We start from the raw sequence: 15,396 nt of genomic DNA, 5'->3' as shown, positions 1-15,396 counted from the left end.
ATTATAAAACTACAGTAATGAAGACAGTGTGTTACTGGCATAGAGACAAATAGACCAATGGAATGGAATATAGAGTCTATATTTATAATCCTTGCATATATGGAAATCAATATCACACAAAAATAAATTCTTGATGGATCAAGGATTTAAGTATGAAAGACAGATTTAGAGCAATAATTATGATCAGCCAGCTAACACTTGCTGAATGCTTACTACTTACCAGGCATTATACTGACCCCTTTACAGATGATGGTGTATTTATCATCACACAGTGATCTATGAGGTAGGTATAGTTGTCCTTTACAAATGAGAAAATCACTGAGAGGTAGTTGCCCAAGGTCATATCACAATGAGTGATTGGTCTGTTCAACTCAGTATGCTGTACTACCTCTGAAAATAAAGGAGAATATCTTCATGATATCAGAGAGGGTAAGGATTTCTCAGAACACAAAAACAAAACCATTACGAAAAAGATTGACACTGAAATTAAGAACTTCATTTCATTAAAAGAAACCGTAAAGAGTAAAACACAAACTGAGAGGACATTTGCCACACAGATGATTAAAAAAGGATTTGTATCCTCAATTTATAAGAACTCCTATGAATTAAAAACAAGACAAATAACCTAACTAAAAGATAGGCAAAAGTGATGAACAGAAGAAACACAAATAGCCCATAAATATGTGAAAAGGTATTTAACTAATCAGGGAAAACCATAGTGAGGTAATATTGATGGATGAGGTGGATGAAAATTAAAAGGCCTGATAACACCAGTATTGAAACAGTACAGGTAATAGAAACTTTTATGCAGTGTTGATAGGAGTAGAAATTGGTTATTCAAAAGAGTAGTCTGGCAATATTCTGGTAGAGTTGAAGATGTACCAACCGTATGATCTAGCAGTTCCACTCCCAGTTACACTCATCTGTTATCCAGACTGGAACAAAGTCCTGCTCATGTACACGAGATATTTCCAAGAATTTCTGTAATAATATTGCTTACAGCTGTGATAAAGCGAAAGAGAGGCATGGACATATATACACTACCAAACGTAAGGTAGATAGATAGTGGGAAGCAGCCGCAGAGCACAGGGAGATCAGCTCAGTGCTTTGTGACCGCCTGGAGGGGTGGGATGGGGAGGGTAGGAGGGAGGGAGATGCATGAGGGAAGGGATGTGGGAACAGATGTATATGTATGACTGATTCACTTTGTTATAAAGCAGAAACTAATAAAAATAATAATAATATTGCTTACAATGACAAATGATTGGAAGCAACCTAAATAGCTGTCACCAATAGAAAGGGTATATGCTTTCCTAGTCCTAAAATCGCAATGAAAATTAAACTACTCATACCAACTTGGATGAATCTCACAAACATGAAGTTGCTCAAAGAAAGCAAGTTAGAGAACATACACAGTATGAGACCACTTATGCAATGTTATATAATAAGCTCCATTGCTTAGAGATATATACATATGTAATGAAAATATAAAAACTTAGGGAGGAAGAGGGAAGTTATGGGGGGAATTACAAAAGGGGGAGTTAATGTGTTGTGGTTTCTTTTTCTTTTTTTCTTTTTGCTTCTCAGAGTTCTTCTATTTTACAAAGTAAGCAGCACATGATACACAATTTGACTGAAATAATTTTCAGAGTTGGAAAAGTTACAGATTTTTGTGACAAGAAAACAGGGTAGGAACTACTTATGGAAAGAAGGCAATTTCTGGAGAAACTACGTTCCCTTACCCCACCCCCATCAAGTAAAAATCTCAAAGAAAAGGACTGAAAGGGTAGCAACTGGAGAGGTTTACAGATTCACTTTGTACGCAAAGAATGACTTTACATTTCATTACTTTCTAGTGCATCCAATTTCTTTAAGAAAAATTTTTTCTCTTTATGTGAAATAGCTAAGAATCAATGAAATAAAAGGCTTGTTACAGATGATGATTCTTCAAAAAAATTTGTAGTCATAGTTCAGATTACCTTCTCAGTGACTATGTTTTCCAGTTAAACTCTGAGAGCCCTTCAACCAGCCTCATTATTTTGTGAGCTTATTGTTTTAGAAGATGTATTTATTTCATTCTTTATCTTCAAGAGTTTCTTACCAGGGAAGAAAATTCTTGACATCATAAACAGTAACAACCACATTATGTGAGTATTTGTTTTCTGATGGTATGTATTCAAAAGTAATTTAATATTTTTAATCTATTTCCTACAACACTATTCCCAGAATAAAACTGTCTGAATAGAATAAGGTGTGGGAGCCAGTTCCTACTATCACCATGCCTCAAAGAAGATCATTAGAGCACTTCATGTTTAAAATGGAGCTTATAAAGTGGAGCAACAATCATGTTTTTTAACATATTTATTGGAGTATAATTGCTTTACATTGGTGTGTTAGTTTCTGCTGTATAACAGTGAATTAGCTATACATATACATACATCCCCATATCTCCTCCCTCTTGCTTCTCCCTCCCACCCTCCCTATCCCACCCTTCTAGGTGGACACGAAGCACAGAGCTGATCTCCCTGTGCTATGCGGCTGCTTCCCACTACCTAGCTATTTTACATTTCGAAGTGTATATATGTCCATGCCACTCTCTCACTTTGTCCCAGCTTACCCTTCCCCCTCCCCGTGTCCTCAAGTCCATTCTCTACGTCTGTGTCTTTATTCCTGTCCTGCCCCTAGGTTCTTCAGAACTTTTTTTTTTTTTTTTTTAGATTCCACATACATGTGTTAGCATACGGTATTTGTTTTTCTCTTTCTGACTTACTTCACTCTGTGTGACAGAATCTAGGTCCATCCACCTCACTGCAAATAACTCAATTTCGTTTCTTTTTATGGCTGAGTAATATTCCATTGTATATATGTACCACATTTGTTTATCCATTCATCTGTCAATGGACACTTAGTTGCTTCCATGTCCTGGCTATTGTAAATTGAGCTGCACTGAACATTGTGGTATATGACTCTTTTTGAATTATGGTTTTCTCAGGGTATATGCCCAGTAGTGGGATTGCTGGGTCGTATGGTAGTTCTATTTGTAGTTTTTTAAGGAACCTCCATACTGTTCTATATAGTGGCTGTATCAATTTACATTCCCACCAACAGTGCAAGAGGGTTCCCTTTTCTCCACACCCTCTCCAGCATTTATTGTTTGTAGATTTTTTTATGATGGCCATTCTGACCAGTGTGAGGTGACATCTCACTGTAGTTTTGATTTTCATTTCTCTAATGATTAGTGATGTTGAGCATCCTTTCATGTGTTTGTTGGCAATCTGTATATCTTTGGAGAAATGTCTATTTAGGCCTTCTGCCCATTTTTGGATTGGGTTGTTTGTTTTCTTGATACTGAGCTGCATAAGCTATTTGTATATTTTGGAGATTAATCCTTTGTCAGTTGCTTCATTTGCAAATATTTTCTCCCATTCTGAGGGTTGTCTCTTCGTCTTGCTTATGGTTTCCTTTGCTGTGCAAAAGCTTTTAAGTTTCATTAGGTCCCATTTGTTTTTGTTTTTCCATTTCTCTAGGAGGTGGGTCAAAAAGGATCTTGCTGTAATTTATGTCATGGAGTATTCTGCCTATGTTTTCCTCTAAGAGTTTGATAGTGTCTGGCCTTACATTTAGGTCTTTCATCCATTTTGAGTTTATTTTTGTGTATGGTGTTAAGGAGTGTTCTAATTTCATTCTCTTACATGTACCTGTCCAGTTTTCCCAGCACCACTTATTGAAGAGGCTGTCTTTTCTCCATTGTATATTCTTGCCTCCATTATCAAAGATAAGGTGACCATATGTGTGTGGGTTTATCTCTGGGCTTTCTATCCTGTTCCATTGATCTATATTTCTGTTTTTGTGGCAGTACCATACTGTCTTGATTACTGTAGCTTTGTAGTATAGTCTGAAGTCAGAGAGCCTGATTCCTCCAGCTCCATTTTTCTTTCTCAGTATTGCTTTGGCTATTCAGGGTCTTTTCTGTTTCCATACAAATTGTGAAATTTTTTGTTCTAGTTCTGTGAAAAATGCCATTGGTAGTTTGATAGGGATTGCATTGAATCTGTAGATTGCCTTGGGTAGTTTCTGGTAGCATCTTTAGGAATCTCTATGTATAGTATCATGTCATCTGCAAACAGTGACAGTTTTACTTCTTCTTTTCTGATTTGGATTCCTTTTATTTATTTTTCTTCTCTGATTGCTGTGGCTAAAACTTCCAAAACTATGTTGAATAATAGTGGTGAGAGTGGGCAACCTTTTCTTCTTTCTGATCTTAGTGGAAATGGTTTTAGTTTTACACCATTAAGAACGATATTGGCTGTGGGTTTGTCACATATGGCCTTTATTATGTTGAGGTAAGTTCCCTTTATGCCTGCTTTCTGGAGGGTTTTTATCATATATGGGTGTTCAATTTTGTTGAAAGCTTTTTCTGCATCTATTGAGATGATCATATGGTTTTTCTCCTTCAATTTGTTAATATGGTGTATCACATTGATCGATTTGCATATACTGAAGAATCCTTGCATTCGTGGAATGAACCCCACTTGATCATGGTGTATGATCCTTTTAATGTGCTGTTGGATTCTGTTTGCTAGTATTTTGTTGAGGATTTTTGCATCTATGTTCATCAGTGATATTGGCCTGTAGTTTTTTTTGTGGTATCTTTGTCCGGTTTTGGTATCAGGGTGATGGTGGCATCGTAGAATGAGTTTGGGAGTGTTCCTCCCTCTGCTATATTTTGGAAGAGTTTGAGAAGGATAGGTGTTAGCTCTCCTCTAAATGTTTGATAGAATTCGCCTGTGAAGCCATCTGGTCCTGGGCTTTTGTTTGTTGGAAGATTTTTAATCACAGTTTCAATTTCAGTGCTTGTGATTGGTCTATTTATATGTTCTGTTTCTTCCTGGTTCAGTCTCGGAAGGTTGTGGTTTTCTAAGAATTTGTCCATTTCTTCCAGGTTGTCCATTTTATTGGCATAGTGTTGCTTGTAGTAATCTCTCATTATCCTTTGTATTTCTGCGATGTCAGTTGTTACTTCTTTTTTATTTCTAATTCTATTGATTTGAGTCTTCTCCCTTTTTTTCTTGATGAGTCTGGCTAATGGCTTATCAGTTTTGTTTATCTTCTCAAAGAACCAGCTTTTAGTTTTGTTGATATTTGCTATTGTTTGCTTAATTTCTTTTTCATTTATTTCTGATCTGATCTTTATGATTTCTTTCCTCCTGCTAACTTTGGGGTTATTTTGTTCTTCTTTCGCTAATTGCTTTAGCTGTAAGTTTAGGTTGTTTATTTGAGATATTTCTTGTTTCTTGAGTAGGATTGTATTGGTATAAACTTCACTGTTAGAACTGCTTTTGCTGCATCCCATATGTTTTGGGTCATTGTGTTTTCATTGTCATTTGTTTCTAGGTATTTTTGATTTCTTCAGTGATCTCTTGGTTATGTAGTAACATATTGTTTAGCCTTTATGTGTTTGTATTTTTTACAGATTTTTTCCCTGTAATTGTTATCTAGTCTCATAGTGTTGTGGTCAGAAAAGATACTTGATATGATGTCAATTTTCTTAAATTTACCAAGGCTTGATTTGTGACCCAAGATATGATCTATCCTGGAGAATGTTCCATGAGCACTTCAGAAGACAGTGTAATCTGTTTTTGGATGGAATGTCCTATAAATATCAATTAAGTCCATCTTGTTTAATGTATCACTTAAAGCTTGTGTTTCCTTATTTATTTTCATTTTGGATGATCTGTCTGTCCATTGGTGAAAGTGAGGTGTTAAAGTCCCCTACTATGATTTTGTTACTGTTGAGTTCCCCTTTAATGGCTGTTAGCATTTGCCTTATGTATTGAGGTGCTCGTATGTTGGGTGCATAAATATTTACAACTGTTATATCTTCTTCTTGGATTGATTCCTTGATCATTATGTAGTGTCCTTCTTTGTCTCTTGTAATAATCTTTATTTTAAAGTCTGTTTTGTCTGACATGAGAATTGCTACTCCAGCTTTCTTTTGGTTTCCATTTGCATGGAATATCTTTTTCCATCCCCTCGCTTTCAGTCTGTATGTGTCCCTAGGTCTGAAGTGGGTCTCTTGTAGACAGCATATGTACAGGTCTTGTTTTTGTATCCATTCAGCCAGTCTGTGTCTTTGGGTTGGAGCATTTAATCCATTTACACTTAAGGTAGTTATCAATATGTATGTTCCTATTACCATTTTCTTAACTGTTTTGGGTTTTTAATTGTAAGTCTTTTCCTTCTCTTGTGTTTCCTGCCTAGAGAAGTTCCTTTAGCATTTATTGTAGAGCTGGTTTGGTGGTGCTGAATTCTCTTAGCTTTTGCTTGTCTGTAAAGGTTTTAATTTCTCCGTCAAATCTGAATGAGATCCTTGCTGGGTAGAGTAATCTTGGTTGTAGGTTTTTCCCTTTCATCACTTTAAATATGTCCCGACACTCCCTTCTGGCTTGCAGAGTTTCTGCTGAAAGATCAGCTGTTAACCTTATGGGGATTCCCTTGTATGTTAATTGTTGCTTTTCACTTGCTGCTTTTAATATTTTTTCTTTGTATTTAATTTTTGATAGTTTGATTAATACTTGTCTTGGCGTGTTTCTCCTTGGATTTATCCTGTGTGGGACTCTCTGTGCTTCCTGGACTTGATTGACTATTTCCTTTCTCATGTTAGGGAAATTTTCAACTATAATCTCTTCAAATATTTTCTCAGTGTCTTTTTTTTCTCTTCTTCTTCTGGGATCCCTATAATTCGAATGTTGGTGTGTTTAATGTTGTCCCAGAGGTCTCAGAGATTGTCCTCAATTCTTTTCATTCTTTTTTCTTCATTCTGCTCTGTGGTAGTTATTTCCACTATTTTATCTTCCAGGTCACTTATCCGTTCATCTGCCTCAGTTATTCTGCTATTGATTCCTTCTAGAGAATTTTTTATTTCATTTATTGTGTTGTCCATCACTGTTTGTTTGCTCTTTAGTTCTTCTAGGTCCTTGTTAAACGTTTCTGATGTTTTCTCCATTCTATTTCCAAGATTTTGGATCATCTTTACTGTCATTACTCTGAATTCTTTTTCAGGTAGACTGCCTATTTCCTCTTCATTTGTTTGGTCTGGTGTGTTTTTGCCTTGTTCCTTCCTCTGCTGTGTATTTCTCTATTCTCGTTTTGCTTAACTTACTGTGTTTGGGGTCTCCGTTTCGCAGGTTGCCGGTTCATAGTTCCCATTGTTTTTGGTATCTGCTCCCAGTGGGTAAGGTTGGTTCAGTGGGTTGTGTAGGCTTCCTGATGGAGGGGAATGGTGCCTGTGTTCTTGTGAATGAGACTGGATCTTGTGTTTCTGGTGGGCAGGACCACGTCCGGTGGTGTGTTTTGGGGTGTCTGTGACCTTGTTATGATATTAGGCAGCCTCTCTGCTAATTCGTGGGGTTGTGTTCCTGTCTTGCTAGTTGTTTGGCATAGGGTGTCCAGCACTGTAGCTTGCTGGTTGTTGAGTGGAGCTGGGTCTTAGTGTTGAGATGGAGATCTCTGGGCGAGCTTTCACTGTTTGATATTACTTGGGGCCGGGAGATCTCTGGTGGTCCAGTGTCCTGAACTCGGCTCTCCCACCTCAGAGGCACAGGCCTGACACCTGGCCGGAGCACCAAGACCCTGTCAGCCACACGGCTCTGATGAAAAGGGAGAAAAAGAAAGAAAGAAAGAAAAAATAAAATAAAATAAAGTTAATAAAATAGAAAAAAATTTATTAAAAATAAAGTAATTTTAAAAAAAGAGAAATAAAGAAGAGAGCAACCAAACCAAAAACCAAATCGACCAATGATAACAAGAACTAAAAACTATAACTACTAAAAAATAAAACAAAACTAAATGGACAGTCAGAACCCTAGGACAAATGGCAGAAGCAAAGCTGTACAGACAAAATCACAGAAAGAAGCGTACACATACACACAAAAAGAGAAAAAGGAAAAAAGAGTATATATACACATATATATATAAAATAAAGGAAGAGAGCAACCGAATCAATAAATTGCCAATGATAATAAGCTCTAAATAGTAAACTAAGATAAACATAAAACAAGAAACAAATTAGATACAGAAAGCAAACCCCAAGTCTACAGTTGCTCCCAAAGTCCACCACTTCAATTTTGGGATGATTCGTTGTCTATTCAGGTATTCCACAAGTTGACTGAGAGTACATCAAGTTGACTGTGGAGATTTAATCCACTGCTTCTGAGGCTGCTGGTAGAGATTTCCCTTTCTCTTCTTTGTTCTCACAACTCCCGGGGTTCAGCTTTGGATTTGGACCCGCCTTTGCGTGTAGGTCGCCTGAGGGCGTCTGTTCTTTGTTCAGACAGGACGGGGTTAAAGGAGCAGCTGATTTGGGGGCTCTGGCTCACTCAGGCTGTGGGGAGGGAGGGGTACAGAATGCGGGGCGAGCCTGCAGTGGCAGAGGCCAGCGTGACGTTGCAACGACCTGAGGTGCACTGTGTGTTCTCCTGGGGAAGTTGTCCCTGGATCATGGGGCCCTGGCAGTGGCGGGCTGCACAGGCTCCCAAGAGGGGAGGTGTGGATAGTAACCTGTGCTTGCACACAGGCTTCTTGGTGGCTGCAAGAGCAGCCTTAGCGTCTCATGCCCATCTCTGCTGTCCATGCTGATAGCTGCGGCTGGGACCCGTCTCTGGAGCTTGTTTAGGCAGTGCTCTGAATCCTTTCTCCTTGCACACCCCGAAACAATGGTCTCTTGACTCTTAGGCAGGTCCAGACTTTTTCCTGGACTCCCTCCCGGCGAGCTGTGGTGCACTAGCCCCCTTCAGGCTGTGTTCACGCAGCCAACCCCAGTCCTCTCCCTGGGATCCGACCTCCAAAGCCCGAGCTCAGCTCCCAGCCTCCACCTGCCGCAGCAGGTGAGCAGAGAAGGCTCTGGGGCTGGTGAGTGTTGGTCGGCACCGATCCTCTGTGCGGGAATCTCTCTGCTTTGCCCTCCACACCCCTGTTGCTGCACTCTCCTCTGTGGCTCTGAAGCTTCTCCCCCGCCCCCCCCCCATCTCCGCCAGTGAAGGGGCTTCCTAGTGTGTGGAAACTTTTCCTCCTTCACAGCTCCCTCCCACTGGTGCAGGTCCCATCCCTATTCTTTTGTCTCTTTTTCTTTTTTCTTTTGCCCTACCCAGGTACGTGGGGATGTTTCTTGCCTTTTGGGAAGTCTTAGGTCTTCTGCCAAAGTTAAGTAGGTGTTCTGTAGGAGTTGTTCCACATGTAGATGTATTTCTGATGTATTTGTGGGGAGGAAGGTGATCTCCACATCTTACTCCTCCGCCATCTTGAAGGCACCCCTCACCCACCCCGTGGTTTATTTCTGAAGCTGGCTATCAGGTATCATGTATTTCTTACATTATGCCTTTTAAAATATTAAAGATTGGGCCTCCCTGGTGGCGCAGTGGTTGAGAGTCCGCCTGCCGATGCAGGGGATACGGGTTCGTGCCCCGGTCTGGGAGGATCCCATATGCCGCGGAGCGGCTGGGCCCGTGAGCCATGGCCGCTGGGCCTGCGCATCCGGAGCCTGTGCTCCGCAACGGGAGAGGCCACAACAGTGAGAGGCCCGCATACCGCAAAAAAAAATAAAAATAAAAAAATAAAAAAAAAAAAATAAAATAAAATATTAAAGATTGAATGGATATGAAAGTTCTTCATATTTAATGACAACTTTTTGAAAAAATATTTTGAAGATCTTTTTATTTAACTTTTTTCCTGACTGGCAGTAAATCTGTCATCTAATGAGATCTTAAAATGGAAACGGGTAACTCAGAAGAGTAATAATAAAGTATTGGGATGTTATTTTGGTTCTTACCTCAAACTTGAAGGCCTTATGTTTTCCTTATGTTTCTACTTACTTAAACCTCTCTACAGTTTGTTTGGGTTGTGTGTATCATATAAAGCCAGTTATTATAAAAATGCCTTTCTAAATTAAGGGGTAGTTAGTAACCAAAGTTAGTTTCCAACCAAAACGTTAACTTCCTTACATCAAAACGTTTTAGAGGGAGTGTATATTTTATTTTAATTTAGTTGGTGTGGAAAATTATTATTCATGAAAGAATACATGTTTCCTCCTTCCATGTGGGTTTCTGTAGCGGACTTTAAATTTGAATAACACAGTGATGCTGAATTTTCAGTCTTAAGGGCTCCCTGGCTTACTTAAATTAACTTTTTTTTACAAAGGTGCACGCCCCAAGTTTGGACGCCGACACAGTATGGAAAACATGGAACTTATGAAGTTAACACCAGAAAAGGTTGGCAGTTTTTATTTCTTGAACAATTATAACAAAATATTTTAGCAACTTTTGATTTAAATAAGTCTTGTCATATATGGGTATCACTTTAACATTTTCCTTTGAAAAGAATCGAGTACAATGCAAAAAGAATGTGTATGGAATGCTGCCATCTGTTTAAGAAAAGTTTTATGCATATATATCCTTTGTAGATGCATAAGACATTTCTGGAATAATATATAAGATACTTGCTAGTAACGATTGCCTCTGGGAAGAGAATTGCTGTCTGGGTTAGGAGAAACACTTTTATATACTATTTTGAACTGTTTGAAGATTTTACTATTTTACCATGTACATGCATTACTTTGTTTTTTTAATTAAAAGAAGAACAGGAAAATCAGAAAAGGATTAGGAAGCTTTTTTCAACTAAATAACAGCAACATTATTGGCAAGATTAATGATATGTATGATCAAGCTAGTGTTTTTAGCTGCATTTTTGAAAAGCATTTTTTTTAACAAAGGAATAACTGTTCAAGATGCATCTTCTCTAGGTTTTTTTTTTTAAGTAACAGAGAAGGGGCTTTATAATTGGAAAAAGGTTATTGAAGAACAAATCTAGGCTGCTTTCTTCTACCTCCATTTATCTTAATTTTACATTGTTAAGGTATGCTCTTACTCCTTTATGGTGTATTTCTTGAAACACTTTTTATAAAATGTGTTTATTGTAGTAACTTTGGAAACTTCCAACAAGGAAATTAAAATTATCAGTAATCCCACCTCCCAGTAGTAACCAAAATTAATGTTTTTGTATTTATTTGTCTTGCATTTTCATATGAATATCATATTATAGATACTATTTTATAAGACATAGTAATATATCAACATCTTTCCATGTAATGAAATATTCTTCTGCCCTATTATAATAGGCATATTATTTTTTAATATTGACATTTTTTGTGTAAGTAGTCTTCATAAGACCAACATCTGATTTGAACTAATATCCAATATTTTTTTATTCCAAACAGTTACAGTTTTTTAAAAACTTCTGGTTAACTTCTGAAGGGCTTTATGATTTCCCCCATATATTTACCTCTTATATTGGTGAGTGGTTCTCAAATCCTTAAATCTATAGATTATTTAAAAAAAAAACCAGAACACAAAAAACTTAAGTCAATTTAGATCTCCTTCATTTTTCTAGTAGGTAGGAAACTAGTAATAAGCAGCAAAATTAATTTGGTGCATCTGTAGTGGTACCAACAGTAAATTCCATGAGAAGCTGACCAGATTCAACCCTGTAATTTTCCAAGAGCCTAATGATGATAAAGCTTATGTCTAATTTAAAATATGTTTAAGTGGAATTAGTTCTTTGTGATTTTTTTTTTTACCTCATAATAAATATTTATTTGTTTTAGTTTTGGCTGCCTTGGGTCTTAGCTGAGGCATATGGGCTCCTCGTTGTGGCGCGTGGCCTCTCTAGTTGTGGCCTGTGTGCTCAGTAGTTGCAGCATGTGGGCTTAGTTGCCCTGTGGCATGTGGGATCTTAGCTCCCTGACCAGGGATCAAACCTGCGTCCCCTGCATTGGAAGATGGATTCTTAACCACTGGACCAACAGGGAAGTCCCTAACTTCCTGTTTGGAAGTCATAATAAAGTCAAAGAGTTCAGTACAGTTTTATCAACAAAAGATTACTACTGCTGTGTAAGTTTTAGATGTTATTTTTTAGGGTTATAAATTCTACATACATCCAAAATTTCCAGTTGTAACAGATTTCTAAGTAACTCTTATCAAGAATAAAACTTTGGCTTCTTCTCTGACCATTTAAATTTTATTTTTATGGACTTTTGGCAAACTTTGTTTTCTTTTCTTAGGTTTTTAAAAACCTCCATTTTAATATTTTGATAATGAGAAATCCATAACACACATTTGGTACAAGCTGTTGAAAACAGTGAGTTAGGGACTTTCCTGGTGGCGCAGTGATTAAGAATCTGCCTGCCAATGCAGGGGACACTGGTTTGAGCCCTGGTCTGGGAAGATACCACATGCCACAGAACAACTAAGCCCGTGCGCCGCAACTACTGAGCCTGCGCTCTAGAGCCCATGAGCCACAACTACTGAGCCCGCATGCCACAACTACTGAAGTGTGTACCTAGGGCCCATGCTTCGCAACAAGAGAAGCCACTGCAATGAGAAGCCCGCGCACCAAAACGAAGAATAGCCCCCGCTTGCCACAACTAGACCCACACATAGCAACGAAGACCCACTGCAGCCAAAGATAATTAATTAAAAAAGAAAACAGTGAGATATACTGGCAAAAAGGAATATATTAAGAGATCTAAGCCACTCACCCCCCTCCCCACATCCAATTACTAAATGGCAGTTATATATAGCTTTGGTGTTTTTTTTTCATGTCCTGCTTTCCATTTATAATTGTGTAGGTTCAAAACTGGAACAGTGAAATTCTTGCTAAACAAAAACCTCTTATTGCCAAACCTTCTGCAAAGCTCCTCTTTGTCAACAGATTGAAGGGGAAAAAATACAAAACTAATTCCTCCACTAAAGTTCTCCAAGATGCCAGTAATTCCATCGATCATCGAATTTCAAATTCTCAAAGGGTATGTTTAAAATAAGTTTTGAGTATTGTGTTTTGAGTTTTTTATATTCATACTGGACTTCTGTAATATATTTTTAGATATTCAGTATAAAATATCTTTGTTATTCAAAGAAATCTTTCTGTATTTTCCTATCTTTTCTGTGTTCTTCAAAGCTAGAAACTATAATTACTCCATTCATAGTGCTCCACCACTTTGGGTAGTAATTATTTCTTTGTGTTTTAAGTCACTGTTGTTTGCAAAAATACTACCTTCATTTCACCAGAGTGTCTCCCAGTGAAAATGTCCTCCATTTGGCCAAGAAGTCAGAACAAATGAAATTCAGATGTTCAAGGAGTTTTAAATACTAATTTAAAATGAAAAGTGTCTGCATGCATCAATTCCTATTTATTTCTGTTGTTAAAATTATAGAGTTAAAAACGATTTTGTTCAAAAGTGAGCATAGAAATCAGATTATTAAACATAAAAAAATATTTAGAAGTTGAAAAATACCATGGCTTTACTGGTAAGTATCAGGGGTATTTCTACCTACCGTACACTCTGATAAAAAGATCAAAATAAATTACAAAGAAGATACTTCAAATTATCAAGTCCATTTTTCAAGCAGTTGAGAACCTTTGAAAAAATTGTTAGCCTTTTATTTTTTAACAGAAATTTCTATTGGTCCTGTTGTCGGCATTTTTTTTTTTTTGTATCTGCACCCTTGTAGTGTCCTTTGCCTTGGTTTTTATCAGTTTTTTACATGTTCCTTACACATGTATGACTAACAAAAGGAAATTATTATTATAATTATTATTATATTATTAAAAATATTATGGGGTATATAAAAATGGTCTAAAAATATTTTTGTAGATCTGGAAGGCATATCTTTGTTCAAGGTTTGAGGTCTTAACTAAGCCCACTTAGCCCAACCAAAAATGTCTGTATTTTTGGAGCCTGTCTTTTGATATTCAGAATTTTTAATTAGAGGCTTTTTGCCCCTAGGAAAAAGTCTTTTTGTTAGTGATTAAGACAGTTGACTATAGCTTATGTACATACTTATTCCCAAACCTCAAGCTTGACATGTTAAAAATTGTGCTGTCTCAAGCCCTCCTGTTTTCCTTACTTCAATTAAAGGGATACCATGTATACTACACTGTCACCCAAGCTAGGAACGCGGGTGTCATTCTAGACTCCCTCTCCTTCATTGACCACATCCAGTTAATCCCTATATCACTCAGATCTGCCCTCACCACCCTCCCCCCACCTTTAAAAAAAACCTCTGCTACTGTGTGTTAGTTCTTAATGTACTGCTTTATCTCTTACCCAGATTTCTGGAATAGGCACCTGAACTGACCCCTTTCCTTGCATTATTAACCCTTGCAATCAATTGGAAGGGCCAGTCCTGTTTCTGTACAAAACCACTTAAAATTGGCTATTACCAGTGCTTCTCTTATGTCACATAGGATGTCTTTAACTTGTATGTCATACAGAGGTCCTTATGTTGGTCTCTTCTTCCCCTCCCCTTTTCACCACCCCTGCATACCCTTCAGTTCATTATCCCCTAAATACTACAAAGCTTTGGAATTGCGCATTAATCAGTGTGAAGCATCTCTACCCTGCAAATGCTTATTCACTCTCCAGGAACCGACTCAAATATCACATAAGTTTCTGCTGTTTCACTTAAGAATTAGTTACACCCTTCTCCCAAGGCTCATAACAGTTTGTATATATGTACTTCTATTATAATACTATCATTATGAAAACTAAAATAATTACTTTTATTAAACATTAGTTATTTTAGTTTTGAAGCTTTCCAAATAAAGTATAACTGGTACCCCTGTCTCAAATATTCATTTATTTTAAGTTTATATTTTTTCAGGATCTTCATATCTTTAAATACAATAAAAGACCTTAGAAATCACTATGCCAGGAAAATATACATGCTTTCTTACTTTAATCAGTTCTTAGAAAGACTAGTTTACTTAAATTCTGTTGTAGAATCTTAGAACTGAACTTTGAACCTGGGGTACATGGCTGTATCACTGATATTTGCATAATTTATTCAGTATCTGTAGCAGTTCCCCTAAGTCTGAGGTACATTTATTTAGCTTTAGGAATACAAGGATTAAAAAATAACTGGAAATGCTTTTTGTCAGTTGGATTGAAATAACTTTTTATTACCAAGTGGTTGGCATCTTGTATAAAGAAAATGTCAATTTTTTATTTTTAATCTTCATCGTTTACCATTTGTATTTGAGGTATATATGATATTGTTTCATTGATGATCTAAGGATAATGCTGAAATATTTAGATTTCCTCTCAATATTTTAGAAAATCAGTGCAGATACTATTGGAGATGAAGGGTTCTTTGACCTACTGAGCCGATTTCAAAGCAATCGGATGGATGATCAGAGGTGCTGCTTAAAAGAACAGAACTCTGGATCAGCTTCAACAGCAGCTTCTGCCACTCCCCCCAGAATCATGCTACAAAGTAAGTTATCTGTGCTTCTCCTGCAATTTGATATTCTTTTGATTTATTTCTGAGAATTTAGGAGGTAAAG

The 15,396-nt window shown here is 37.3% G+C and overlaps 1 protein-coding gene across 2 annotated transcripts in view; it reads left to right on the top strand.

Annotated features, from left to right (window-relative positions):
- The window catches only part of GPSM2 (G protein signaling modulator 2), a 62,716-nt gene that overhangs the window by 35,791 nt on the left and 11,529 nt on the right, over positions 1–15,396 (top strand). For both annotated transcript variants that reach the window (XM_081226539.1, XM_081226538.1), the window contains 3 exons: positions 10,195–10,265; positions 12,680–12,856; positions 15,167–15,326. In XM_081226539.1, coding sequence (XP_081082665.1) covers positions 10,195–10,265; positions 12,680–12,856; positions 15,167–15,326 — 408 coding nt within the window. The remainder of the gene's footprint in view (positions 1–10,194; positions 10,266–12,679; positions 12,857–15,166; positions 15,327–15,396) is intronic.

This window comes from Mesoplodon bidens (assembly GCF_964165515.1).
Source record: "Mesoplodon bidens genome assembly, chromosome: 2".
NCBI classification, from domain to species: Eukaryota; Metazoa; Chordata; class Mammalia; order Artiodactyla; family Ziphiidae; genus Mesoplodon; species Mesoplodon bidens.
Note: the sequence above shows the minus strand (reverse complement) of the source record. Positions and strands in the feature narration are given on the sequence as shown.